General features: G+C 38.3%; 1 protein-coding gene across 1 annotated transcript; it reads right to left on the bottom strand.

Annotated features, from left to right (window-relative positions):
- Nucleotides 1-365: 365 nt before the first annotated feature.
- On the bottom strand, nucleotides 366-27,268 carry LOC117914417 (2,3-dimethylmalate lyase). The gene is made up of 8 exons (XM_034829764.1): nucleotides 26,796-27,268; nucleotides 16,871-17,082; nucleotides 14,547-14,828; nucleotides 5,453-5,575; nucleotides 1,991-2,141; nucleotides 1,327-1,541; nucleotides 721-757; nucleotides 366-619 (listed from the first exon to the last, which is right to left on the bottom strand). Exons 1-8 carry the CDS (start codon nucleotides 27,178-27,180, stop codon nucleotides 501-503), a joined length of 1,524 nt encoding a protein of 507 aa, XP_034685655.1. The 5' UTR covers nucleotides 27,181-27,268; the 3' UTR covers nucleotides 366-500.

Here is a 27,268-nt window from a genome sequence, read left to right as displayed (position 1 = left end):
ATTTTGTTGTGAATGTAAAAGAAAATAAGGTTTCATTATAATTTTTTTTTTTTAATTAAATATAATTAAATTAGTTAAAAATTTATATATTTTAAAATTATTTAATTTTTATATAATGAAAGAAATGAAGTAAAATAAATTTAAAAAAACATGTAAAAATAATTTATTATTTTTTAACATTTTTTATTTTCTTTCATTTTTTCTTTTCCTTCCACTTTTCCTCTTTATTTTCTTTTCCTCAAATTTTCTGAAACCAAACATACCCTTTATGTTTTTCAATTTTCTCTTTGGGGTTGCAATTCCCTTTTCCATTTCTCCGGTTCTTATCTCCACCACCCCCCCACCCCAAAAAACGCAAAAAGCCATAAGATGAATATTAATTTATCTTCCACCACTTCAAAATGATTTGTGAGTGAGTTACATGAAGGAAATATGCAAAGCTTGGTTAAAATCATTCCATCCAAGATATTCTTCATACTGCTGGAGATTGTTGACTTCTGTTACTCCAGAAAGACCTGAATCCTATCGCCCATTGCATCGTTAAAATCTATTAACAGCTTCCCGCCTAACTCTTCTGCTGCATCATCCAACAGTTCTTTGATGTTAACCCCCCCGAGAGCTGTGGAAAGAGAACGTTCAAAATTTTTAGTTAATCGTTTCGAGGACTAGCATGAAACAGACACCAAAATTTAGTATTTCTTTTTAAAAAGCAGATGATACCTGGAACTATATTTGTGATTCCTTCCAAGAATCCAGCCTGTGACAAAAGAAAAAACAAACCATGGTTGCTTTTGTTAACAAATTCCAGCAAGATATGATTAATCATATAAGAACAAACCTTTATGCTCATATAGACATGTAGATTTGGACCCAAAAAAAAAAATGTAAAAAAAAAAGGAAAGGGAATCTTGCAGAAATTCCAAAGCAAGCTATGCATCAATGGGGTGTGCTTCTCAAACAGTTCATTCATTCAAATAAATAATGTGTACCCTTGGAGAAAGAAATTTAACATGATTATGACACAGTTTCATTTGATGGAAAATCTTCAGGAATCAGGATTGTTTCGAACATTCAAATTACTTCATCACAATGAGAGAACTACATGCAATCATGTGAGGCAGCAGGGCCATGCTATCCAATCCATCAGACTAATTGCATAATCATAGATAAATATTATTATACAAGACGGTTTGACCAGAGAAACTAAACTAGGGTAATTATCAGTCAGTTCTAAACTTTGAAGGCATTACTCTGACATAAAATCCAAGTTATATAAAGTACAATTAGAAGGCATCAGTGCTCGCTTGAAGAGGATAGGTGACTTACAGGAATCCTGACATCAAGTTTATCAATTCCATCTCTTCCAGTGATTTTGATTCTCAATGTGCGAGACCAGATCCCTGCAAAAGGAACCTTTGAACCATCCGGACCATAGTACGCATCAGGAGTTAACACTTCCACAACAGGATCCTGTGAATTTTGACCTCTTTGCTGTGTATCATCTTGAGCCCTCTGTTGACTGCTGTATGTATTGCTGCTTGCTGGCATGTAACCCATGTTTATAAGAATTAGAAAAAGCAAAAGGGATGCTATTTCAGTCAGAAAGAAACTTAGGAGCTCTTCCAGAATCAGGAAAACCTGGCCAAATTATATTCTGACCTCAATTCAAATTATTTGAACAATGTTTGATACTATGTTGCAAAGTGCTTGCTTTCTAAGAAAACTTTCAAAATAACAACATTGTTGTCACATGACCGGCTGCATAGAATGAATTTTTCTATTTTCAGAGAGTCCTGGAGAGAGAGCCAGTTGATATTAAGTTCTAGGCCAAAGGTTTAGACTCCATGTCAGAAGCCCAATAAGATCAAACCAATTAGACTCCATACTAGAAGCCTTGCAAAACCAACTAAAGGCTAATAAGACCAAACTAGATAGACTCCATACCAGAAGCCTATCAAAACCAAGTAACAAAATTTATAACTTAACTCACCTCTCTGCCAAGACACCTGACCCGTGCTGGTTGCATAGCGCTTCTCTTCTTCATAATAAGAGTTGAAACCTAAAGTTTCCTTAATTTCCTCAAAAGTTGGCATGCTTCCAGGAGAAGGGATTCGGCCTCCTTTAATGGCTCTTAATGCATCCTGCAAATAGTTCAGTAAGGGTAATTAACTAAAAATACTAGTGTTTTTTTATATATGAGCTTGGTTTAACCAAATTAAAGAGAAATCCATTACTCTATTTTTTTTTTTTCTTTGATAGGTTAAAAGAGTGATTAAATTAAAATCGCTTGAAAGAGGCAAATCAAAGTGTATCAAAGTACACAAACAGTATACAAAAAGCCAAAGGAAAGGGCAACAACAACCTACCCCCGAACCAAGTCTAAAGCTTACCATAACTGTCTAATAATGTTAGTTATATTTGACCAGCAACTTCAGTACATTAATCTACATACAATTTAACTTTGTTGGGTTCTCAAGTGACAGCTTTCTTGGAATTAACTCAAACAAATAGTGGTCTAGGTAGCCCTATGTCTAGCATTATATGTGTGTTCCAAGGTATACCACTAGACATGGAAGAAATCCTCGATTATTGGGGTGTCAATACATATCATGGAATATTAGAGTGAACCTTTTATTTAAATCACATATGTTCAAACCCATTTAAATAAATATGCTCATAACAAATTGTCAGCAACATTTAAAACTAAATGATTGTTGCCTCAGTCAAGACAGGGAGCTGAAATGCCATATTTTCAATGTTTCCTGTCCCTCAATGGACAACTTTATAGCCTAAGTGATCATACTTACTGGAATATAAAGGAGAATTATTGAAAAAGAATTGGCAAAAATGATAATTTGAACCTTCTTGTGTAGCAGCTTTGGAAAGAACAAGTATCCTAGTGTGTTGCAAGGCCAACTTGACCTACTCTTCAATGTGGAAGAGTGTTAGCCCCCTGATGGCAACAATGCTGCACAAGGCCAGTGGGTGACACCTCATACCCACAAGCATGGCTTATGGCATGAAGGTAACATGCAAAAGGAAAAACAAGATGGCTTGACGGTGGTTGATGCAACTCAAATGCATAGGAGACACTAGGGTTGGCATGAGTAGCAAGCTGAGTTCAGCATGTGTGAATGGTTGCAGGCCATAGGCATGCAAAGTGTGCAGAAGATAGCAAATGCAGCACAAAGCACATGCAACACATGGAACATGCACACGTGTGGCATGACACTTATGTGAAAAATGAAGGTTGGAGTTCAAGTGTTTGATAATTTTTCCGTATGAAGTTTATGATTTTTGAGGGAATTTTTTCGATTGTAGATTACTTGGAAATAATTTCTATATTTATTAGATTTATTAGAAAACCTATCATGTTTGCTCAAGCATACTTAATATCTCTTCTTGTTAAGAGTGGAAATGGGTTAAAATTCTCTTTATTGGGCAAGGTGGTTGTTTAGAGGACCATGTGAGGCATTGGCTAGGTTAGCTTCCTAAGGCCACGAGGCACACTTAGGGACACCCCTACGGGCATCACTCTGTTGGTTGGCACAACGGTATAATGCCTTAAATGCATGCCATGGGTGCAGTGTCATGTCATGGTGCAGCTTGACCTGGGGCTACAAAAAAAGCGGGTAAAGCATCAGTGTGGGTAATAAAGGCATTTTACCACATGGCACGACAAGTGCAAGGCGTGAAAAGCTTTGAAGGGCTGCATCATGGGCATAATGCTATGGGCAGTGACTTGAACAACATGGGCATCATGCCCTGGTGAAAACAAAGGAGTCATGGGCTGGCATGACTTCATAGCCACTAATATGATGGTGCCTTAGAGCTTGGGTTAGACATGCATATGTGGGCTGAGGCAAAGTTAAGACATAGACAGTGACAATGATAGGCTGTGCTGAGGCAATGCAAGACTGGGATTGAGGCAATGCAAGACTGTGGGATTGAGACAATGCAAGGTCCTGTGCCAAGATAAGGTGTTGGGCAGGCAATTTGTGGGTTGAGCATGACAAGGTTGGCAATAGATGTGTGCTAGATGTGCTATTTATGCTGATAATAAACGTTGTTTGGCATGTGTATGCAAGACAGTTGTTGAGTCATCCCATGCATGGCCTTTGTTGAGAATAGACATGACTATTGGCATCCAACTGATGAGACGAAGGGTTGTTGGGACAATACATTGGATGTTTGACATTAGGGTAATTACGAGGGTTACATAACTACTCTTACCTCACAAAGCTGACTCGTTTGAATCCAAATGGGTTGCTTGAATTCAAATGGGCAGATGCATATGTGGGACCAGACACCAGCAATGCATATTTAGGCATCCAAAACAGAGAGGATGTTTTTTGTGTAGTCTAAGTGTTGGAACACTCGAACAATTTTGTATTCTTGTAGGTTGAGTAAATATACAAGATGAGAGTTGTCTTCCTTTAATTGTAGAGTGTTCTCTTTCCTTACTATTGCCTACCTGACTCAATTGAGGGTTGGCAAAGTAGGGATTTAGTGCCATACATTACAGGGAAAAAAAAAGACGGTTTTTGCGGGTGTAACAAAGAGCATGGTTATCCTTGGCTGTGATTCCAGGATGTGATTGAGGAATTCTGCAAACCCAACTTCCTTTCTTCAGTAGTTTCCTCCTCAACAAGAAAGTTATCCATAAATTACATCCTTCCTAGTTATTATCTCCTATAACCATAATGCTGTCTGGTATCAACAATAAGTTATGCCTGTCTTGGGTAAGGATAAGGAAGAACATTATCAATTTAACACAATTAGTTTTGAATTTTCTCAAATTTGTTCCTATAAATTGTGACCAGAGCTGGAATTATTGCAAAACAGACAACATATTGGGCATCATTGAGGTCCAGAGACTGACCTTCCTGCAAATCTTGGGGTGATTTATAGATGGGCACACATATTGGTTAACTTGGGGGCAGATTTCTGGCTGGATGGGTTGGGGGATTGGGTCACGCCATTGAAACTTTCAGTGGACACTATATGAGTTGCTGTTTTGTTTTACATTTTAATTTTTTTTTTTTCTTCTAATTTTCTTTTTACTGTCTCCATATTGTTTAGAAGGACTTCCCATCCTCTGCATAATGTCATCTTCAAAAAATTTATTCTTTGTTTCTTAGTTTTAAAAAGGTAGAAAAAAGACAATCTTGAAATCCGGGTACAGTAAAACTGAAATTCCTATAGCATAGCAATCAAGTACACAGAAAAATCATATTTCTCAATGATATACAGTAATAGTAATAAGACAACCATGTATCTTATTTCCTTTAGGTGTTTAAACAAAATGGATCATGTTCAAGTTCACACCAAAAACTCAGATTTATCATTGTGAAGATTAAATCCTGCAGTTAGTGCTCCATCACATCCATGACATTAGCCAAACATTTCAGACACTTGAAGTAAAAGGAAAAAACAAATGAAGATATCTGACCTGCATTGCTCGAATAGATACACCAATCAAGGAAAGTGGATAAACAACAATTTTATATCCAACATCCTCAAGTTCAATGGGATTGAGTATTGGTGTTTTCCCCCCTCCTTCAAGCATATTAGCCTACAGAGATAAAAGAGCTTTCTCAGTTAGTACGACTTATTTATTGTTCTTTCCTGAAGTTCTAGAATCATTGATGATAGGATCAATCAGGTTCTCACTTCTAAATGGACTCATAAAATGCATATAGTGAGCATGTAAAAATTTTTTTTTACCATTCATATGAAAGGAACTAAATGTGAAATCATTGAGAGTGCAGACCATATCAAATGAGGTGAAAGAAGCTTCATATATTCCTTATGCAACTGGAAAAATCCAAATCTTACAGGAGGATGTATAAGATGGTTCGTGGATGTGCAAAATTCAAAATACATGCTTATAAAATTTATTTTCCCCAAGGAAAGAAACAATGAGCACAATACTTCTAGTCAAATCCTCAACTTTTGTCTCTTACCATAGATTAATCAACTCAAGTTGCAAACCAGTTTATAGAATTCCAAGATCTTCGGCAATAACAATTACCAATAAAATCAGTCCTATCCAATGGTAATAAACACTTTCCATGTTGCCAACCACATACCAATTGTATCCATATGCACAAGTAAAATGTAGGACTTAAATGTAATAGTAGACAAAGTTAAACATAGTAAGAACTTTGAGTTACTCGTCTGGATTGCCATAGATCCCATGTAAAAATACTGGACAAACTATTAAACAGTATGTTAAATCATTGTGCTTACATTTAGAAATAACAATAACCAATTTTCAAATAATATGATCAATTGAAGAGGACCTTTTTTGAAACAATTGGTGATCATGAATAGGTAAAAAGAAAACGTGTATTAAAAAGAGAAACGCCAAAAAGCACCCCAAAGTGCACAAGGAGAATACAAAGAGCATTGACAATGCCTACAAAAATGAAAGAGGGACTAACAAAAAACACCGCCCCTCAACGAGCCCCTATCCAATCCACAAAATCTACAATAGAGGAAAAATCCAAAACTATAAACAATTTGGACCATGCCCAAAGATTACAAAGAAAAACAAGCTTAATTCCCTTATCAGAAAGCTCTTTGTTGTCGAACACCCTATTGTTCCTTTCCTTCCAAATCGTCCAAAAAAGACACAAAGGGGCAGCTCACCAAAACTTTTTCCTTTTCCTACCCACAAAGGTGTCAAACTTAAGAGCAACTCTCTCATTGAAGAGGGCAACACCCAAGACACACCAAACAGAGAAAATAGAAGGTGTCAAATAACCTGGGTCTTGCCATAATAGATGAGAATGTGATCAACCGATTCTTCCTCTTCATGACAAAGAAAACATCTGTTTGCCATTGATCACCCTCTCCTCTTTAAATGATCCAATGTTAAGGCTTTATCCTAAGTAGCCTCCCAAGCGAAGAAACTCACCTTAGACAGCACCCAAGAATTCGAAATGACTACAACTAGGAAATTCAAAAGACCTCCTGGCTCCAAAACCTTGTACATAGCTTTAACAAAAAAATTTACACTCTTCTCCCCTGTCCACACTAGTCTATCCTCCTCATCACTACTTGAAGAATTTCTGAATTCCTTTATTGATACTTTAGGTACACACCATACACATATATATACACAAATGACTGAATAAGAAAAAATCAATCTAGCTTGATTCTCTCCTAAAATTAGGAAACTGAATCATCCTAAATGATCTCTCATTTTTTATTCCTAAAATACTTTCCTAAATTAAAAACCCTAACTTTGAATGCCAAATTTCAACACTCCCCCTCAAGCTGGAGAATATATATCATATAATCCCAGCTTGCAAGTTAAGTCTTCAAAGTTAGGCCTAGGTAAAGCTTTGGTGAGGATGTCTGCAGTTTGGTGCTTGGTAGGAACATAGTTCAATCTAACCGTCTCACTAGTCACCTTCTCTGTGATGAAGTGTCTGTCAATCTCAACGTGCTTGGTCCTGTCATGATGCACGGGGTTCTTTGCTATGCTTATAGCTGCCTGATTATCACACATCATCAGAATTGGAGATGAACTCGTTTGCCCCAGTTCACTAAGAACCCTTTTTATCCAAATCCCTTCACAGATTCCCTGTGCAAGAGCTCTGTACTCAGCTTCTGCACTACTTCTGGCTACAACTGATTGCTTCTTACTCCTCCAAGTAACAAGATTTCCCCAGACAAAAGAACAATATCCAGAAGTGGACCGCCTGTCAATGATGTTTCCTGCCCAATCCGCATCTGAGTATACTTCAGTGTCACGGTTCTCTGTCTTTCTGAAGAATAGACCTTTCCCTGGTGTCATTTTTAAATATCTAAGAATCCTGTAGACTGCTTCCATGTGTTCCTCAGTGGGGCTGTGCATGAATTGACTTACAGCACTCACTGCAAAGCCAATATCTGGCCGAGTGTGTGAGAGATAAATCAAGCGCCCGACGAGCCGCTGATATCTCCCCCTGTCTACCGGTGTACTTTCTTTCTCGATACCAAGTTTCTTCTGACTATCCATAAGAGTATCAATTGGTTTGCATCCAAGCATACCGGTCTCCTTAAGAAGATCAAGTATGTATTTTCTTTGAGAGACTACAATTCCCTTCCTTGATCTAGTCACTTCCATACCAAGGAAATATTTCAAATTTCCAAGGTCTTTAACTTCAAACTCCTCTGACAAATACTTCTTCAAATTCTGTAATTCCTCCATATCATTCCCAGATAGAATAATATCATCAACATAGACTATCAATATGGCCATTTTCCCGGCATGAGACTTCTTGACAAATAGAGTATGATCAGCCTGACCTTGTTTGTAGCCCAGCTTCAGGACTGCTTTTGTGAATCTATCAAACCAGGCTCGGGGAGATTGTTTAAGGCCGTACAAGGATTTTTGGAGTTTGCAAACCTGATTCTTTGCCATACTTCCTTCGAAACCAGGTGGTATTTCCATGTAGACTTCCTCTTCTAGGTCACCATTTAGAAACGCATTTTTATGTCCAGTTGTTGCAAGCACCAATCTTGATTGACAGCCAATGAGAGAAGAGTCCTGATAGTGTTCAGTTTTGCAACAGGTGCAAAAGTCTCCTGATAGTCTATCCCATAGGATTGTGTAAACCCTCTAGCTACCAAACGAGCCTTGAATCTCTCGACTGATCCATCTGCTTTGTATTTTATGGTGAAAATCCACTTGCACCCCACGGGCCTCTTCCCAACTGGCAAATCTGTGATAGTCCACATCCCATTCTTCTCAAGTGCATCAATCTCATCTTGTACTGCCTTCTTCCATTCTGAAATTTTTAATGCCTCTTGTATTGTGTTGGGAACCTGAGTATCATCAAGAGAAGTAGCAAATGCTCTGTAAGATGGTGATAGCCCTTCATATGTAACATAATTCCCAATTGGATGATCTGTACATCTCCTAACACCCTTCCTCAATGCAATCGGCAGAGTAGAATCATCAATGCTGGGAATTAACACCTCTCCAGCCCTATCCTCACCTATGTTCTCTTCAGGAAGACTTGAATTGGAGTCAATATATTGGCCACATGTTGACTGTGATCCGTGCTCTAATTCCTGTCTTTTCCTCCTCCTGATGTAAACTTGTAAGTTCTCATTAGCAAGTTGTGGGCTATAGGTTGAATAGGCATGGGAGACTGGATGGTCACAGGAGATGGCTGGACTGATGACGGTATGGGTGTGGACAACTCAGTGGGCGCGAATTGGAAAGGATTTGGTGACTCTGAGTGAAAAGAAGGTACACCCTCAAGAAGAGACTCCCAAACTTGATGTTCATTCATGCTCTCCCCCTGAACATGAGATTTGGGATAGAAGAAGACATGTTCAAAGAAAGAGACGTCCATGGTGGTGTAAAATCTTTTGTTGGTTGGAGAATAGCATTTGTACCCTTTTTGGGTTGGAGAATACCCTAGGAAAATGCACTTATTCGCTCGAGGAGCAAATTTGCTACGATTTTGAGGATACACATGAACGAATGCCGTGCAACCAAATACTTTGAGTGGTAAATCAGAAGAGGCTGCACGGGTGTGAGGAAATTGTTTTAAGAAAAGTTGACGTGGGGATTGAAAGGTAAGCACTCTGGATGGCATACGGTTAATCAAATAAGTAGCTGTGAGAATAGCTTCCCCCCAGAAATAGTTTGGAACATTAGAGGAAAACATAAGGCACCGGGCAACCTCCAAGAGATGTCTATTCTTGCGTTCAGCCACCCCATTTTGTTGTGGGGTGTCAACGCAAGAACTTATGTGGATAATGCCGTGATTTTGAAGATAAGTACTGAGACTACTAGTAAAGTATTCCTTTGCATTATCTGACTTGAGGACTTGAATTTTGGAATTGAATTGATTTTGAACCATAAGATGGAAGGTTTGAAAAATGTGCCCGACCTCTGACTTTTCTTTCATAAGGAAAACCCATGTTACCCGTGTATGATCATCAACAAATGTCACAAACCATCGAGTGCCAGAAATATTTTTTATCCGGGAGGGACCCCACACATCACTATGTACTAGAGAGAAAACAGTCGAAGGTTTGTATGGGATTTGAGGATAGACTGTTCGAGTATGCTTTGCAAACTGACAAATTTCACAGTGATAAGATGCTGGATTTTTATTGATAAATAATTTGGGAAACAATTTTGCAAGGTAAACAAAGCTAGGATGACCAAGGCGATAGTGTAACATTATAATCTCACTATCTTTATTGACCTTAGAATTTGACACATAATTGAAAGACTCTAACATACTTTGAGACCGTACGCAACTTGCTTGAGAGACTTGGTTTGAGAATTGGCCACATGAGAGGAGGTAGAGCCCGGAACACAGTTCATCACTGCCAATCATCTTCCCCGATTTCAAGTCCTGAAAAACACACAAGTTTGGATAAAATTTAGTAACACATTGGAGATCACGGGCCAATTTGCTAATGGACAAAAGATTACAATCCAGGTTTGGAACATGGAGAACAGAGTCAAGATATAAGTCTTTAGTAAGTTTTATAGAACCTGTCCCGGCAATTTTTGACTTTGAACCATCAGCAATATGGACGGATGAATGACCATTACTTGGCTTGTAATTTTGAAGAATGGTAGCATCTCCTGTCATGTGATCAGAAGCACCTGTGTCCACTATCCACGACTTCATTCCTCCTCGATTAGCAGTGAAGGCTACACCGGTAGTACTGCCACTGCCAACTTGGCTTAATAGTTTCTGTAGCATCTCCATCTGCTCTTTGTTGAATGGACTCGGCTCGGGAACAGATGTGCTCTCAGAGTTGGCAGCCACGTGTGCTCTGCCATCTCTGTCAGACCGTGGCTTTGGTTTCCAATCAGCCGGTTTGCCATGAAGCTTCCAGCAAGTCTCCTTATAATGGCCTGGTTTCTTACAATAATCACACCAAGGCCTATCCCGTTTCTGACGATCTCCACCACTACTATTAAATGACCGAGCCACAAGGGCAGAGGCATCCAATGTTGGGGCAGGTTGCTCTTTGGATCCCATCATCACTTTCTTTCTACTTTCTTCACGCCTAACCTCTGAAAAAGCCTCCCTGAGACTTGGCAGGGGTTTAATGCCCATGATTCGGCCTCTAACATCATCCAATTCCCTGTTTAGTCCTAGGAAAAACTTGAACAGTCTCTTTTGTTCCACAATTTTCCTGTATGTTGCTGCATCATCAGGACATTTCCATGAGTGAGTCTCGAATAAGTCAAGGTGCTGCCAATACCTTATGAGTGTGTTGTAATACTGAGTAACTGTCTGCTCTCCTTGGCGGAAGTCATGTAGGGCTGATTCAACCTGAAAAAGTTCTGAAATATTTTCAGAACTTGAGTAAGTTTCTTTGGCTGCATCCCATATGTCCTTTGCAGTCCTAAACAGCAAGAAATTTTCACCTATGTCATTGTTCATGGAATTGATAAGCCATGACATGATCATGCTGTTTTCAATCTTCCACTTCCTGAAACCCGGTTCTGTAGTTTCTGGCATGACTGCTTCTCCAGTGAGGTACTCATCCTTTCCTTTACCGCAAATGAACAGCAACACAGATTGTGACCACTGTAAGTAGTTATGGCCATTTAATTTGTGTCCTGTGATGAGAATAGGAGAGGAATCACTGCCACCAAGGTTTGGAATTTCAGATCTGCCTCCTAATTCTGGTGACGTGACGTTGGATACTTGTGATGATGCCATTCCGTATTTCGTCATGGACCGGAAAGGTAGAAGAACACTTCCCAAGGCACGTGCAGGGATTGGAGTTGAGGAAAAATAGCCGGAGGACGTCGGAAAAGCTGATCGGAGGGCTCGCGAAGGCAAAAAGACCCCAAAAGAGGCACGTGCAGGGCTTGGATGGCAGAAACAGGTACGTAGGGTGGCTGGTCGGCGTCAGGCGAGCTTGGAGTAGGAAGCGCGTCCCCGGAAAGTGGCTCACGCGCCGGCGCGTGAGATACAGTTGCCGACCGGAAAAACGCGCGTGGGCGGCGCGTGGATGGTTTTCTGGCTCCGGTGTTTTGGGAAAAGTTGTAGATCTCCTCCAGACGCTCCTTGCGGTGTGAAAAAAACCGTCGCCGGAAAAGTTCGCCGGCGGTGAATGTTTTTCTGACGACGATTCGACCGACCGGAAAGCGTTTTCTCCCTTGGCTCTGAGAACAGGGACTGATGACCGGAATGAGAGATGGTCGGATTGAGAGATGGCCAGAGAGATTTGGCCGGAATGAATGATGGCCTGAATAAGAGGTGGCCAGAAGGGATTAGGGTTTCAGAAAACTGGCTCTAATACCATGAAGAATTTCTGAATTCCTTTATTGATACTTTAGGTACACACCATACACATATATATACACAAATGACTGAATAAGAAAAAATCAATCTAGCTTGATTCTCTCCTAAAATTAGGAAACTGAATCATCCTAAATGATCTCTCCTTTTTTATTCCTAAAATACTTTCCTAAATTAAAAACCCTAACTTTGAATGCCAAATTTCAACACTACTCACCCTCCACCTTTGCAATCTCAAGAGAAACCTTTCGACCAAATCCACCTCCCAATCATTGAGCCTCCCTAGAAAAGCGGGAAACCCAAGAACCCCTTTCAAAATAGGGATGACAACAGGGTAGGTATGGGACTAGCCACCCCTACCCCATTCCTATCTCGATTATATAATTTTGATAATCCCATCCCTGTCCCAAATGTGTTTTTGGGACGGGATGGGACGAGGCTGGTTGGGTCGGAGTGGAGCAGGGCATGTATATTGCAACTATTTGACTAGGCTCAAAAAAATATTATTCTATGACTACCACTGCTTGAAGCCATGCATCTATATTATGTTTTTTTCCTAGGGAATTATGTCTTTGACAACAAATAGAGCCTATTAAACATAACATGAGTCTCTGGAATTTCAATAAGCACTATCTGGGTTCTCAAATTTAAGCTACAAATAAACAACCCAAAAAATCTCAAATCCATCAACTAAAACTAGAAAAATATGAAAAACAAGACATATTTCTAACAAAGCCTCAAAACTTAAGAGTTTTCTTACCTAGAAGGGAGGAATCCATAGAAACCCTAATAATTTGTTGTCTACAAATTTGGCATTCTAGTTTTTAGAGCAAAAAGTGTGCTTTTGGGTTGATACGGGAAGAAGCAATTTAGGAAGAAATGAGAAAATGAGAGCTCTCTTACTGTTTTACGAGCGAAAAGAACCTTAGAAATTTAGGAAGAAATGATTATATATATATGGATTTTTTGGGTATTTTGTAATGTTATAAGGGTAAATTGGTAGTTTACATACAGGGTAGGGCAGTTACTATGAAACCCATCCCCGCCTCGAACCCAATTCGGGTTTTTATATACTCCCCAAATCCGTTCTATACCCAAATAATATATTCCCATACCCATCCTAATAGGGGCGAGTGACCCGATTTACGCGCAAAATTGCCATTCCTACTTCAGAAGAAGGGCTTCATGTGTTTGCCACCCAAGCCTCTTTGGAAATGACTAAAGTAAATAAAAAAGGGAAAGTAGATCTTAGCGGTTTTTCTCCATACCACTTGCCTAACTAGAATCTCACCCTCCTCTCATTAGACACAGAGAAAGCCACTTTGGTTTCCAAACAGTCTCATCCCTTCCTTGTGGCTTTTCAGAGATCGACCTCATACCCATGTCTCACTTCACTGGATCTTCACCCACCATCCTCTTTCCCATATTCTCTGTTGATGACTTTTTGCCAAAGAAGCCCCCTATCCACCACAAAATGCCAACTCCACTTGCACAACAATGCTCTATTGAGGGATGCTAGGTGCCTCACTCCCAACCCTCCCTTGCTTTTATCAGAGCAAATTATGGCCCACCAAACCAAATGGGGTTTCCGTTCCAAGGCCCCTCTTACACAAAGAAAGTTCCTTTGAATTTGCTCTAACCTCAACCTGATTGTCCTCGGGATACAAAAAAGGGGTATAAAATAAATAGGCATACTGGAGAGGGTGCTACGAATTAGAGTGAGTCTCCTGCCTTTGGAAATGTATTGCCTCTTCCACAAAGCCAGTCTTTTACACGACCTCTCCTGCACACCATCCTAAATCGTAATGGACTTAAAAGGAGCCCCTAACAAGAGGGCCAAATTAGAAGAGGGAAGGGCACCAACCTTACACCCAAACCAAAATGAAGACTAAGCCTTATTCCGTGCAATGCTAGCAAATTTTGTCCTCAAATTAGAGACAATATTTGGGAAAATGGAAAATAAATGAATAAAAAATAGAAGTATTCACAATTTAGTACTGATACAATTGAGGCAATTGTGTGCAAAAGACATTAAGCATGAAAGGAACATCTAATATTTTTACAAGTTACATTCAAGCGACAAGCAAAATACACAACTAGCAAAAATATTATTAAAACTATGTTCCAAATTATTTTACAAATGAAAACCTAACTACACAAGTATTATAACAGTAAAATGCTAATTTTCCTAAGTATAGAAATTTGACATAGGATATATATCAGATTCTTCATATGGCATGTGAAACAAAAAAATGTTACCATTTTTGGAACAAAAGGAGCAATCTCACAGAAGGCCTTCATCTCTTCTCTTGAAGAAAGTGCATCAATGAAAAGGACATCTGCTCCAGCACTAGCAAAAGCCCGTGATCTCCAGAGTGATTCATCAAAAGACACAGCCTGACGAGAATCAGTTCGTGCTACGATAACAATGTCAGAGCCAGTCTCTTTACGAGCATCAATGGCTGCTTTTATCCGCATCACTGCTTCCTCCCTAGACACCACTTTCCTACCACGTGTATGACCACAAGCTTTTGGAGACACCTTGATATAACATTATATCATAAGCAAGAGTTCTAACATGTTCTGAATACCATGTACGCATATATTATACTTGTCAAAAGACAGAAAGTTATGCATATATTTGTTTCTTTTAATAATTAGAAAATAACAAACTTAATAGTCTATCTGACAAAATTGGCTGCAGAAGAGGAAAGCATACTTTTGACTCCAAAAGCTTATGTTTATTAATGAAAAACAATGGGTTCAGTTAAGAATAGGTTGTTTCTGATATATAAGAAAAATACAACAATGATGACAAAGGGAAAACATTTGATACAAGCTAATCGAAGTGAATTGAAAAGTTCTCAAAAGAACTTAAAAGCCCAAGTAAAAATTCATAATAATCAAGTCTCTTATGTGGTCACAGATTTCACTTGTAATAACTTTATTTATTTATTTTGATAGATTAGGTTTCACTTGTAATAACATAAAACCCTAAGAACTGACTAAAGTTCATGTTAGTACTTAATTAAGTTTAATATACCCATAGTGATGTAGGACAACCCTAGGATGGTTGTCTACACTCAAATAAGTGGGCTAGGGTTTTTACTTTTAGGGTGTAAAGAGAGGAACAAGGAATAAAGTTTATGGTAGAGAAAAATTAAATGAAAAAATAGTAAAGAGAAAGAAGATATAACGAAGAAAAGATGGAAACCTTAGAGGCTCATTATGGCCATTTAGAAGTTTCACCTAGAAGAAAATCGATGGAGTCTCATCATTGAGGATTGCAATACTTGCAATAAAAAAAAAAAAAAAAATAGTATTATTAATATTACTCAGTTCATTCATTTGATTTACATTGATTAGCCTTATTTATAGGCTTCTCTAAAAAATCCAAAATCTACTAGGATTCTAACAAGCTCTTATGACTCTAATTCTAATTATCTTATAACCTAACTAGCTAATCCTAATTTGACTCCAACAAATACTAATACTAATTTAATTCCAATTAATATTAATCCTAATTTAATTCCAAGTAATACTAATCCTAATTTAATTGCAACTAATACTAGTTCCCTTTTTTGATATATATCTTGGATATTCATCCCCATCACATACATTCATAGCATAAATGAAAACTAACAAGAGAATAAAAAATTCTCATTAAGCCTAGCTAGAGTAGTTGAACAGCATTGCCACAGTACAACACCACTACAATTACTAGATGTGATGTAAACAGGAACTGCTTCAACAAACCCACTTTAAAACAATTGCCTCGGCTGTTGGATCCTAAACATGGCATCTGTTCTACATTTCTCAAAGACGAATCTCTGGAACTCTGTGGTTCTCAGAAGCCTCCTACTTCTATTGCTCACAAGCTCTAAGATACACAATCCATTCCCTCTTATCAGTATCATGTGCTTGTCCAATTCCATCTCTTCTTTCTCAAAGTTCAAGGTTATAAGAGCATGTCTACTTCTCTATATGATTTTGGTCTAAGAACCTCTATTCCCATCTGCTGCCTTGATTTTGAAGAATTCTCTCCTGATGATGCAGAAGCAGGACCTTCTATCAGTCTTCTGCTCCTTCTCATGTCCCTTTCTTGTTACATATATATATATATAATGTAACAGATGAAATGTTATCAATTATAGATCAATATTTTTTACTACTTGATAACTAAACCCTCTAAATATCCACACTAGGCATTTACTTAGACAAGTTCTCAAATCCAAAGAAGTGGGAATCCATTGAATCCAATGCCTAGATTTGTGCCTGCATCCTACAATCACACTTGAACTGGTGAAACATTTTAAATTAGTGTAAACCAATTTTGAAATACTACTGAGAAATATGATTACCAATTCAAAGAACTCTTCACATCAATCTTGAGTAAAAACTAAGTAGCCACAAACTTGATAGTGTGATTGTGTGTGAGTGTGTGTGTGTGAGAGAGAGAGAGAGAGCTGTTGATCAATTAATGAGAAAGATGAGCAGATTGAGCAATTACCGAGAAAGATGAAAAAATTGTTTAATACAAAGGAACTACTGATGAATATCAAAATTTTCTTAAAGATATCAACCTGATCTTCAAGAATGATCCCTGCAAAGCCAGCTCGAATAAAGTCTTTGACGGTTCTCTTAACATTCATTGCATTCCCATATCCATTATCCCCATCCCCAATGACAGGAATTGACACAGCTTGGGTGATTTGTCGCCCTTGATCCAACATTTCTCCATGGGAAATGAGACCCACATCTGGCAAGCCCAATCTAGCAGCCGATATTGAAAATCCTAATGAGAGCACAAAGCATAATTCATAAATTTGTCCATCTACTTAAAATGTTGGGCGAGAAGAACTTTGAACAAGACAATAAAAACTTCAGACCCCCATGCAATAATTCAAGCTTGATACAATTCATTTTAGATAGTAATCTCAAAAGCCTTTGGATTATGCTGTTAGTATAATCATCAATATTTTTTTTTTATCAGAACTTGATAATAATATATATGATTTTCACCATTTTATATTAAGAAATTTCCATATCATCTCATCTTTTGCTACTGACAGGAAAATTAAGGATGAAGAAATTGATGAACCCATTAATTCCCAACAAAATATAATTTGTGAAGTTCAAAGTCCTTCTCAAACTAGTTGCAGAATAATCCTTATGGGAACTGATGGAGACAAGTGGAAGCCATCTTTAAAAGTTTATCAAAGGTGAAAAGGAGCGGGCTCTAAAGCCCAAACTTTAATTTGACACTCTCTGGATGATAATGGGCTTAGTTAGGACCTTATATAATTCAATATGGGTTCAGCCTAGAAAGTATTTTCCAAAATCAAATTATGGGCCTAGTCAATGGTTATAAGTTACCATTTCTAGTCATTATTATTATCATTTTCCAATAGTCTTTAATATGGTCTAGTAGTCAGTCCAGCTTTTGTTATTTTCAAGTTGCATTATTACTATGTGACTAGTTCTAAGGAGTTATAAGTCCCTAGAAAGTGTTATATGGTAGTTGATTAGTCTTTTGAGAGGAATCAATGAATGAATGAATTTCCAGCAGCCACCGTTTTCTTTGTGAGATACAAAGAGTACTTGGGTGTGAAGCCTAAACGTTTCTAGGAGTGATTCCTAGGGTACTTTCATTTATACACTACTCTCCTTGCATTTTACTTTCTATACTGCATCAAGAACTCATCATAACAATGAATTCTAGATAAGACATGTCAGCATACTGGGTCATCCAAAAATGTGGCAACAATAATAATTAAATCCAAACCAAAAGTTTAAAAGAGATAAATTCAAGTAAAATATTGATTGGCTTTCCTTTTGTATTTTGGGTACATGATCAGGAACTGTCATAATATCACAACAAACATATAACACCAGTAAAATGTATATGAAAAAAATTAAATGCAGATGGTATAGAATGAAAAACAATCAACTTATTAAAAAAAAAAAGAAACCAGGAAAACACACTCTTTAGCCCTTAACGAAGGCAGTATAATCAAACCATGCAAGAAAGAAACATTTGTACTCAAAATAAACTAATCATTCCACATTATATGTTCTAGGTATGACTTCAAGAAATGATTTTAGAATGTGAAACAATGATCCCTGCTTGTTAGAGGCGCATGGTCTCAGATTTGATTCCCCTCACAGGGAATCCTTGGATCATCTAATGCTAGTTGTGGCGGGCACGGTCGGTCACCTTGGGGTTTGTTAACCAAGGGGTGGGCCTAAAGGACCCTGTTGTTAGCCCCTTAGCCCCTTGACCCAATGATGGAATAAGGGCCTCATGGGTAGGCCTTGCACCCATGGGGACCCTAGGCCATGAGCAAGGAGAACTTTGAGGTTTGGTGGTTCAGCCTCAAGAAACTAAGTGAGGAGACTAGCACAAATTGTTACGGCTCCGCGCGCACCAAGTGCGCATCAAGCATGAACCGCACATGCATTAGTCCAGCGTACGCGCGCTCGCACCAAGCCGCACTTGTATGCACACCTTGCACACATCCTGCGCACTTGGGCATCTCCAATAGTGGACTCGCGCCCTAAGAAGGCTATGGTGACGGTGCAGATGGAGGGTGAGGTTATTGATGTAATATATTTATTAATTATTTAATATTCCATTATGTCTCCTCAAGGGGGTCTGATGTCTCTTTCAAACATCTTGAGAACGACTCGTAATGCTCTTTAAGGGTGGGTAGGTGACTTAAGGGGTCACCAAAGCCAAGTCTTGGCTACACCAAGGGGGCACCATGGCACAGCCTTGGGCATGCCTAGGAAACACGGACGACACACTAGCATGCACACATAGGCTCCACGACATGTGTGGTGTGCACCCTGTGGCCACAAAGGCACGGGGCCTAGCGCGGCCTATCCCCTCCTCACGTTGGCACAAGGGTGCCTAAAGACTTGTGCACTAAGTTGGTTCGAGAAGCCATATACGCAATGTCATGGCTCGATGGGGCGACTAGACATGCAACCGACGCAAACCCAACATGCCTATGCATGGCACAGGGCTGCAATGCCTTGTGCACAAGGATGACCAAGCCATGGGCACAATGCCATGGCTCAGTGTTGTGACTTAGGTGGCTTACAGCAGACAGACCGGTGGGATTGGTGGTGCATGGCATGAACAAGACATCAATAAGCCTTGCAATCAGTGGGAGCCAGACACAAGCCCTATGCCATGGGCACCTTGACATCAATGTGGGGGAAGGCACGTTAATGAATCAGATGCACATGATCAGATGTGTGACGTTGGTCCAAAGAGCCTTTGATCAGAAGCACCTTGATGGACATCTATTCATAGGAGGCACCTTGTTAAGGGAACTCATCAACAGTAGCTCTATGAGAGATGGCTTGAGACAATAGCTAAAGGCATCTTGAAGGTTGGTGATCAGTGCAGCACATGGGAGGGCTCAACTTGACTCAATAAAGGGAACATACAGGTGGTTGATGGGTTGTAGCTAGTGCGAAGAGACACCTTGGTTCGAAGGGGTATCTCCAACTAGGGGGTTATGGGTAGTTGCATAACCACTAGCAAACTCTTGGTTTGAAATTTGAATGGGAAACTGTAGGTTGTGAGATATAAAAAGGCTCCTGCATAATAGAGACAGGGAGATAGACATTTGAATGCTTAGACAAGATTGTTAAGCATTGTGATTCTCTTACTCTTATAAAGTGTTGAGACACTTGAGACAATTTTGTATCTTGTAGTTGTTGATTGAATAACACAAGTTGGGAACATAGTTGTGAAAGGTGCGCCTAGGCTCTAGACGGCACAACGCAACCCTTCGACGCCTCCACTGAAGGCAAGTGACACCTCTTCACAAAGGCACCGCTTAGGTGTGCAAGGCGCTCGCCTCCGGCAAGGTGCAACACGACCCACAAGTGTGCCTCCATCCCTTGTCTTCTTCTTCTCCTTCTTCTTCTTCTTCTTCTTCTTCCAAGCGCTCGCCTCCGGTAAGACATGACACGACACAACCCACAAGTGCGCCTCCATCCCTTATCAGGCGATGAGTTGCAGAGAACAGAAAGAAGCCCTATTTTTTTTTTTTTTTTTTAATTATCTGAGACCAAAACGTCGTTTTGGTCTGCTCTTTTAAAATAACAAGGTCCAAAATGATGTTGTTTTGGACCTTCAATTTTTTTTTAAAAAAAGGGTCAAAATGATGTTGTTTTGGCCCCTATTGTTTTAAAAGAACAAGGACCAAAACGGCGTCATTTTGGCTCTTTTTATTTTAAAAAGAACAAGCCAAAACAACGTCATTTTGAAGCATGTTCTTTTAAAATAAAAAACAGGCCAAAAAGACGCCATTTTGGCCATGTCTTTTATTCTAGCCCCTTTTCTGGTTGTTATTACCCGACAACACCCAAAAAAAATTGCCCTAGCCTCTGCTGTGTTGTGAAGAAGCGAAGAGGAAAAAGAAGAAAACGAAAAATAGAGGAAATATAGACATACCTTTCCGGGACCTTGTTATTTTTCTATTTTCTTCACTTTTCTGCATTTTTTTTTTGTTCTTGTCTCATAACTCTCATTGGCATTTTTTTTTTCAAAATAAATATTATATTTTGACATGAAAATTTTACTAAATAAAAATAAACAAATAAAAAACACTTTCATGTGCATATTTTTTTGTTAATATGATATGCATATTTATTTTTTATTTTTTTTATTTTCTTAATTTAATTATAATTATTTTATTGTAATATAGATAATTTGTTCGCAAGATGGATAATGAGAATGAAACTCAAGTGGACTCTAGTGCAAGTGGAAGAAAAGATCCCTGATGGAACTCGCTTGCCAAATGAAAAAAATTTGAACTCCATCATATGCATTTTTTTGTGATAAAGTAACCAAATGAGGCATATATAGACACAAACAACATCTTGTAGGTGGATATAGAAATGCTAAAAAGTGTAGAAAATGTCCGGAACATGTTAGAGAAGAAACGGAAGAGTATATGAGTTCTAAAAAAGTCAAAAAGAGCAAATGAATATGGGAAGTGAAAATGTTAATGAAGATTTGTTTGGTTTGGAAGATGAAGATTTTGGTGAGATTAATAGTAGAATGAATGTCACCAACATTTCTAGTGGAGGTAGTAACCGAGAAAGAAGTAGTGGTAAGATGTTTTCTTCAAAAAAACCAAGACAAAAAGGTCTCATGGATCATTTTTTCACTCTTAATGCAGAGATGGTTGTTCAAAATCGAAAGAATGGGAAGATGAACCAAACTACTATCAATGATGCCTACAAAAAGGAAGCAAGAGAAAGAGTTTATATGCTTATCACAAGGTGGATGTATGAGGCTACTATTCCATTTAATGCAATCACATATCCGAGTTTCCAACCAATGATTGAGGCTATTGGTCAATATAGTGTGGGTATGAAGGGACCAACTCTTCATGAGGTAAGAGTTACTAACCTCAAGAAAGAATTGACTCTTACAAAAGATTTGATGAAGGATCATATGGTGAAATGGAAAAAAAAATGGATGTTCAATTATGTCGGATGGATGGGCCGATAGGAAAGAGAAAACTTTGGTGAACTTTTTGGTTAATTGTTCAAAGGGAACCATGTTTATGCAATCCATTGATGCTTTTTCGATGATTAAGATAGGAGAAAAGATGTTTGAGTTATTTGACAAATGGATAGAGCAAGTTGGTGAGGAGAATGTTGTTATAACAGATAACCACTCAAGTTATGTGATGGCAGGTAACAAATATTATTTCTTGAATTTTTATTTAATTTTAAATTTTGAATTATTTATCTTGAGAACTTATGTAAATTTATTTATCTACAATGTCGCATAGAGAGGTTGTTAGAATTAAAGTGCCCGCATTTGCATTGGACATCATGTGCTGCACATTGCCTTGCCTTGATGTTGGAAGATATTAGAAAGCTACCAAACATCAAGAGAACATTAGAGAGGGTTATATCACTAAATAAGTACATTTATAATTGCTTAGGGCTACTCAACATGATGAGGCGATTGACTAGACAAAAGGAATTGCTTAGGCCTGCTAAGACTTCGTTTGCAACTGCTTTCATCACATTATCGCAATTGTATGAACAAAAAAAAAAAACTTGAGGAAGATGTTTACAAGTTCAGATTGGTCAGATTGTAAATGGGCAAAAGAACAGAAGGGGAAAACTATAGCCAACATAGTTCTAATGCCTTCATTTTGGAGCACTATTGTGTTTTGCTTAAAGGTTTCGAGTCCCCTTGTTTGTGTGCTTTGTTTGGTTGATGGTGAAAAAAAAAAGCTCTTATGGGATACATCTATGAGGCCATGAATAGAGTTAAGAATACAATTGTGAGAAGTTTTAATGGAAATGAAGAGAAGTACAAAGAAATCTTCAAAATCATTGATGAGAGGTGGGAGATTAAGCTTCCTCAGCCTTTGCATGCGGTGGGGTATTTTTTTAACTCGAAATTCTTTAATGATAAACCAGAAATAGAGCATGATGCAGAGATTATGATTGATTTGTATAAATGCATCTTAAGGCTAACAAGAGACCCCTGCTAAGCAAGAAAAAATTGCGGTCGAAGTGAGTTTGTACACAAATGCCCAAGGACTATTCGGGAATGAGTTAGTTGTTAGGACAAGGAAGACTAGAGCACTAGGTTAGTTATTTAGTTTTGTTTATTTAAATGATTAGATTGTATTTTTGCTAAAATAGGTGAATTGTTTCACTAAATTATTAATATCTATACTACAGCTAAATGGTGGGCTGCATATGGAGCTTTGGCTCCAAATTTGCAAAGGTTTGCAATGAAAGTCCTCAACCTAACATGTAGTCCATCGGGTAGAGAATGGAATTGGAACATCTTTGAAAATGTAAGTGACCAAAATAATTACAAGTAATAGTCTAATAGAGTCTTACATGTAACTTAAAAGTTAAAAGTTAAAACTTTAAAATATATTTATGAGCTTATAAATTTTTGCAGATTCATAGCAAGAGGAGCAATAGGTTAGATCATCAACGCTTGAATGATTTGGTATACATTAAGTATAGTCGAGCCTTGAAGAGAAGATACAATGAACATGACACCATTGACCCAATTTCCTTTAAAGATATAGATGATAGCAATGAATGGTTGATAGGAAGAATGGAATATGGGGATTCTCATGGAGGTGCACAAAATGATTTTGTATTTGATGATGATAATTTGATATGGGGTGATGTGGGTAGAGCTACTGGAATTGAGAAGGCTAGGTTTGATGCTAGAGCTCGAGCAAGCTCAAGCATAATACCACCACCAAGGGGGATAGCTTCAAGCTCTAAAACTTTGCCTTCTCATTCACTAATAGATGAAGATGAAGATGGAGAAATGGTTGATTCAGCAAATGAGGAAGATGGGGAAGGCTACAAATGTGATGATGGAAATGATGATGATGATTTTGTTGATTTAGAGGACAAGTGATGATTGATTGTTGTAAACAAATTTGTTATTTAAGTGATTTTTAATGATGTTTTTGAATTGTAGACAAATTTCATGTTTTGGTTTGGAAACTTTGGATTTGGATATGTATTAAGCTATTAGCAATCATCATGCTTTGTTTTTATGCTTGGACTTCTTTATTTTTATTTTTTTGTTGATTAAACTAAAGTTTTGGATGATATTTGATGATTTATGTGTTTAGGACAAATAAATGATTGTTAAATTTGATTATATTATATAAAAATATATATGTAAATTAGGGTGCACCTCACTTCACTAAAGCCCACGCCTTAGGTGCGCCTTACGCCTCATGCTCCAGGAGTACTTTGTGCCTTGGTGCGCATTGAGTCTTTTAAAATTATAGTTGGGAAGGATTCCAATAATTGACTTGGCCTCTTTACACTGCTTTTGTGAGACATTTAGAGAAGGTTAGCTAAGAAAGGGTTCTTAGCACCGCACACTCAGAGAAAAAAGTTGGGTGTATCTCAGGGGTGTGACACCTGCCATGGTGAGGATCCTTGCTGATCAGGGGGGGAAAACTTGATCCCTAACATAAAAAGTCTCAAATTCCATATATCAGAAACAAACTATAGCTTTCATTTTTTTACAGAAAAAAATCAGACATGCATTTGCAGTAGTTTCTATGTTGGACATTAACTACATGCATGATGAAGTGTCAAAATCTAATGGGAAGGCAGAGTGGATTGAGAAGAAAGAGGGTGTTGGAGGGAATGGCTATGTAACAAAGGGTGATTCTTGCAAGCGGAGAGGTCTTATGGGCCAAGAAACTGGGGCCTGCTAAGAGGGGAAGGCAAACCCCTGACATAATAGACTCCACATTGATACTAACACCAATTCCCTGAACATCAGCATGCCCCCTTCTCTCACATCCCAGCTGAAACAAGCTCGATTTGCATTTGACCTATCCTTGTCTCAATCAACTTTCAACTCTAACCATTAAACCAAGATTTTCAACCCAATAGTAAGCACTCACTAGTGGCATGACTAAGCTGGATATTAAAATGCACCAAGTCCATGTCCGAACACCAATAACAAAACCAATCACCATCACTGATGTGTGGTGGCCTGCAGCAATAGGGGTCCTTCTTTCAGAAACTAGAGGAGGGGGATTCCCCACTTAAACTGAGGAATTGGATCCCTCCTAGACAAGAGGAGGGCTTCATCTCCAACTCAACACATTAAGAGGAGGAAGGGGTTTTTGCTCCTCATGTCTTCACAGAGGACTCTTGCAAAGTAATCCTGCCAACAAGGAAGAGAGACCTTCTACAACATCCACCATAGACATTAGCATTGAAGGTGGATATTCATGCGAAGACCAAACAGTTGTGTCCAACAAAGAAATGAAAATTTCCTAGTTCATCATGAATAACCTTAAACACATTAGACGTTCTTAGTTATACACTTTAATTTTGCTTAAAGATAGAACGAGGAAAGAAAAGGAAAATCAGGTTATTTAGTTGTGGCCTTGTGTCCTAAGTTATGAGGATGAAGCAAGCAATACATCTAGAAACACTCCAACATTGGGAGACTTGTACCCAAACCCATATAATATATGATATGGAATGTGGATCAATATGACTCATATGAATGGAAAATTGTCAGCCCACATGATATGGAATTGCCTCCATGCAGTACATTTTTTAGAAATGTCATATCATGAAGCTAATGTGCTACATTGGAAATATAGCATGAATCCAACAGGTGCACATGACATGCTAGCAATCAGACAAACAAAAAGTGAAATAACAAAGAGCATTCAAGATCTCAGTACAGGTATATAAAATAGTAAAATAAACTGGATCTAAACCAAACCTAGATGTTACAGAATGAAAATCCTCTTTGGTTTTATCTAATACAATGGTGCTCCCTTTAAAGAGTAAAAACAGTTTTCCTTAACAATTTAGTCCTTACTAGTTCATCTTCTATTGCAAGATCCTCCTTGAAGACTAGAACATATACTTCGTGAAATGAAAAACTGGACTTAAACAGAAGGATCTACAACCTATTCTATTATATTGAAGGTTATGGATGTCTGACATGAATTTTCTAAAATACCCCAGATTTTTTTTTTCTTTTTTGGAAAAATATAGGGGATAAAAGGAATTTAAAAAAAAAAAAATCTTTAATAGGTAGCAATTAAAGAAATTAAAACTGGAATTTTAAGCAACTCAAAATTTGGAGACCAACCTTCCACACCTAGTAGTAAATCCTACAAACTTTTGAACTTTCTTCATCTAAACTTTTAAGGTGAGGAGCAATCTCCAATGCCTCTATTAGCAATCTAAATTAGGAATATATTTCCAAAACATAACTAGATGCAATGCTCATTGTTTTCAACGAAAACCGAATAAATTATTAGTGGAATGCGATGATAACGTCAAGCGAGGAGTTTGTGCCAATGCCTCTATTAGCAATTTAAAATAATAACACCATGAAAGAAAATTTTCTTGTAATGCCCATTTCAAAGGATGTTGGGCAAATCATCAAAAGTGGGCAAAATGCATTTTCAGAAACGAAAGAGATCCAATTAAAGCCCCTTAGATAGCCTATTAGTGGTTTTCATTGACTGTTCCTAAATGGCTAAATGCGTTTTATTCCATCTCTGCTACCTTCATCATTAATTTCCATTTCATTTTCTTCATCGATTTTATTGTTTATTCTTTCACAACAGTGCATCAAAATGGAATTCCCAAAATCATGCTTAACATTCACGGACGCAAAAAATTAATCAAATCGAACAAGACCTATAACATGAAACCACTGAAACAAACCAAATAAACATACATGGAGCCCAATCAAACAACACCCAGTGGTGAAAACCGGTGAAACAAGTGAAATACACATGCATACGAACCAATCAAGCAATAACCAAATCACGAAATCACCAAAACAACCCAAATACGCCGGCATGTAATCCAATCAAACAAATCACGAAATCGCCAAAACAACCAAATAAGCCGGCATGTAATCCAATCAAACAACACCCATATCATGAAACCACTGAAACATCCCAAATACAACACAAATACCGCTAGTAAAACAGTATTGAAATCCAGCTCTCTCCACAAGCTGTGCACTGAGAGCATCGAAACAGGCAGGGCCCTGATGAACCCCGGGCGAATCGAGAATCCGGCGGAGCACCTTGGCTGGAGCCTCAGGCAAGGGAGCTTGATCTCCATAGGCAGCTGAAAGAGGAGGAATTGGCCTTGGTTCTGTTGAAGAAGGAAAAGAAGTGGACATTTTGGGCAGGAGAAGTAGCCGTTGGAGAGGCGACCCCGATTTGAAATTTGAAACAATCAGAGATGATGATGATGATGATGATAGAGGTGTTGAGTGAGCTTGGCGGTGGAATGAGGATAAGGTGGGGATAGAGAAGTTGGGGCTTTTGATGACCGCTGCTGAAGCCTTCAGCATGATCCTACTCTTTCTGTTGGGGTTGAAAACGGATAGTGGGTTACTAATCAATGGTAAGTCAAAGCATTAGGCTAGTCTTCATCCATAT

The sequence above is a fragment of the Vitis riparia genome, chromosome 5, assembly GCF_004353265.1.
Source record: "Vitis riparia cultivar Riparia Gloire de Montpellier isolate 1030 chromosome 5, EGFV_Vit.rip_1.0, whole genome shotgun sequence".
Classification (NCBI taxonomy): Eukaryota; Viridiplantae; Streptophyta; class Magnoliopsida; order Vitales; family Vitaceae; genus Vitis; species Vitis riparia.
Note: the sequence above shows the minus strand (reverse complement) of the source record. Positions and strands in the feature narration are given on the sequence as shown.

Bases quoted from the DNA above. Each gene is read 5' to 3' on its own strand.
- LOC117914417 (XM_034829764.1), bottom strand. From the start codon at position 27,180: ATGCTGAAGGCTTCAGCAGCGGTCATCAAAAGCCCCAACTTCTCTATC. The intron at 1,542-1,990 runs GTGAGTTAAGTT...GTTACATGCCAG, and splicing joins TCAGGTGTCTTGGCAGAGAG to CAAGCAGCAATACATACAGC. The intron at 758-1,326 runs GTAAGTCACCTA...CTTTTGTCACAG, and splicing joins AACTTGATGTCAGGATTCCT to GCTGGATTCTTGGAAGGAAT.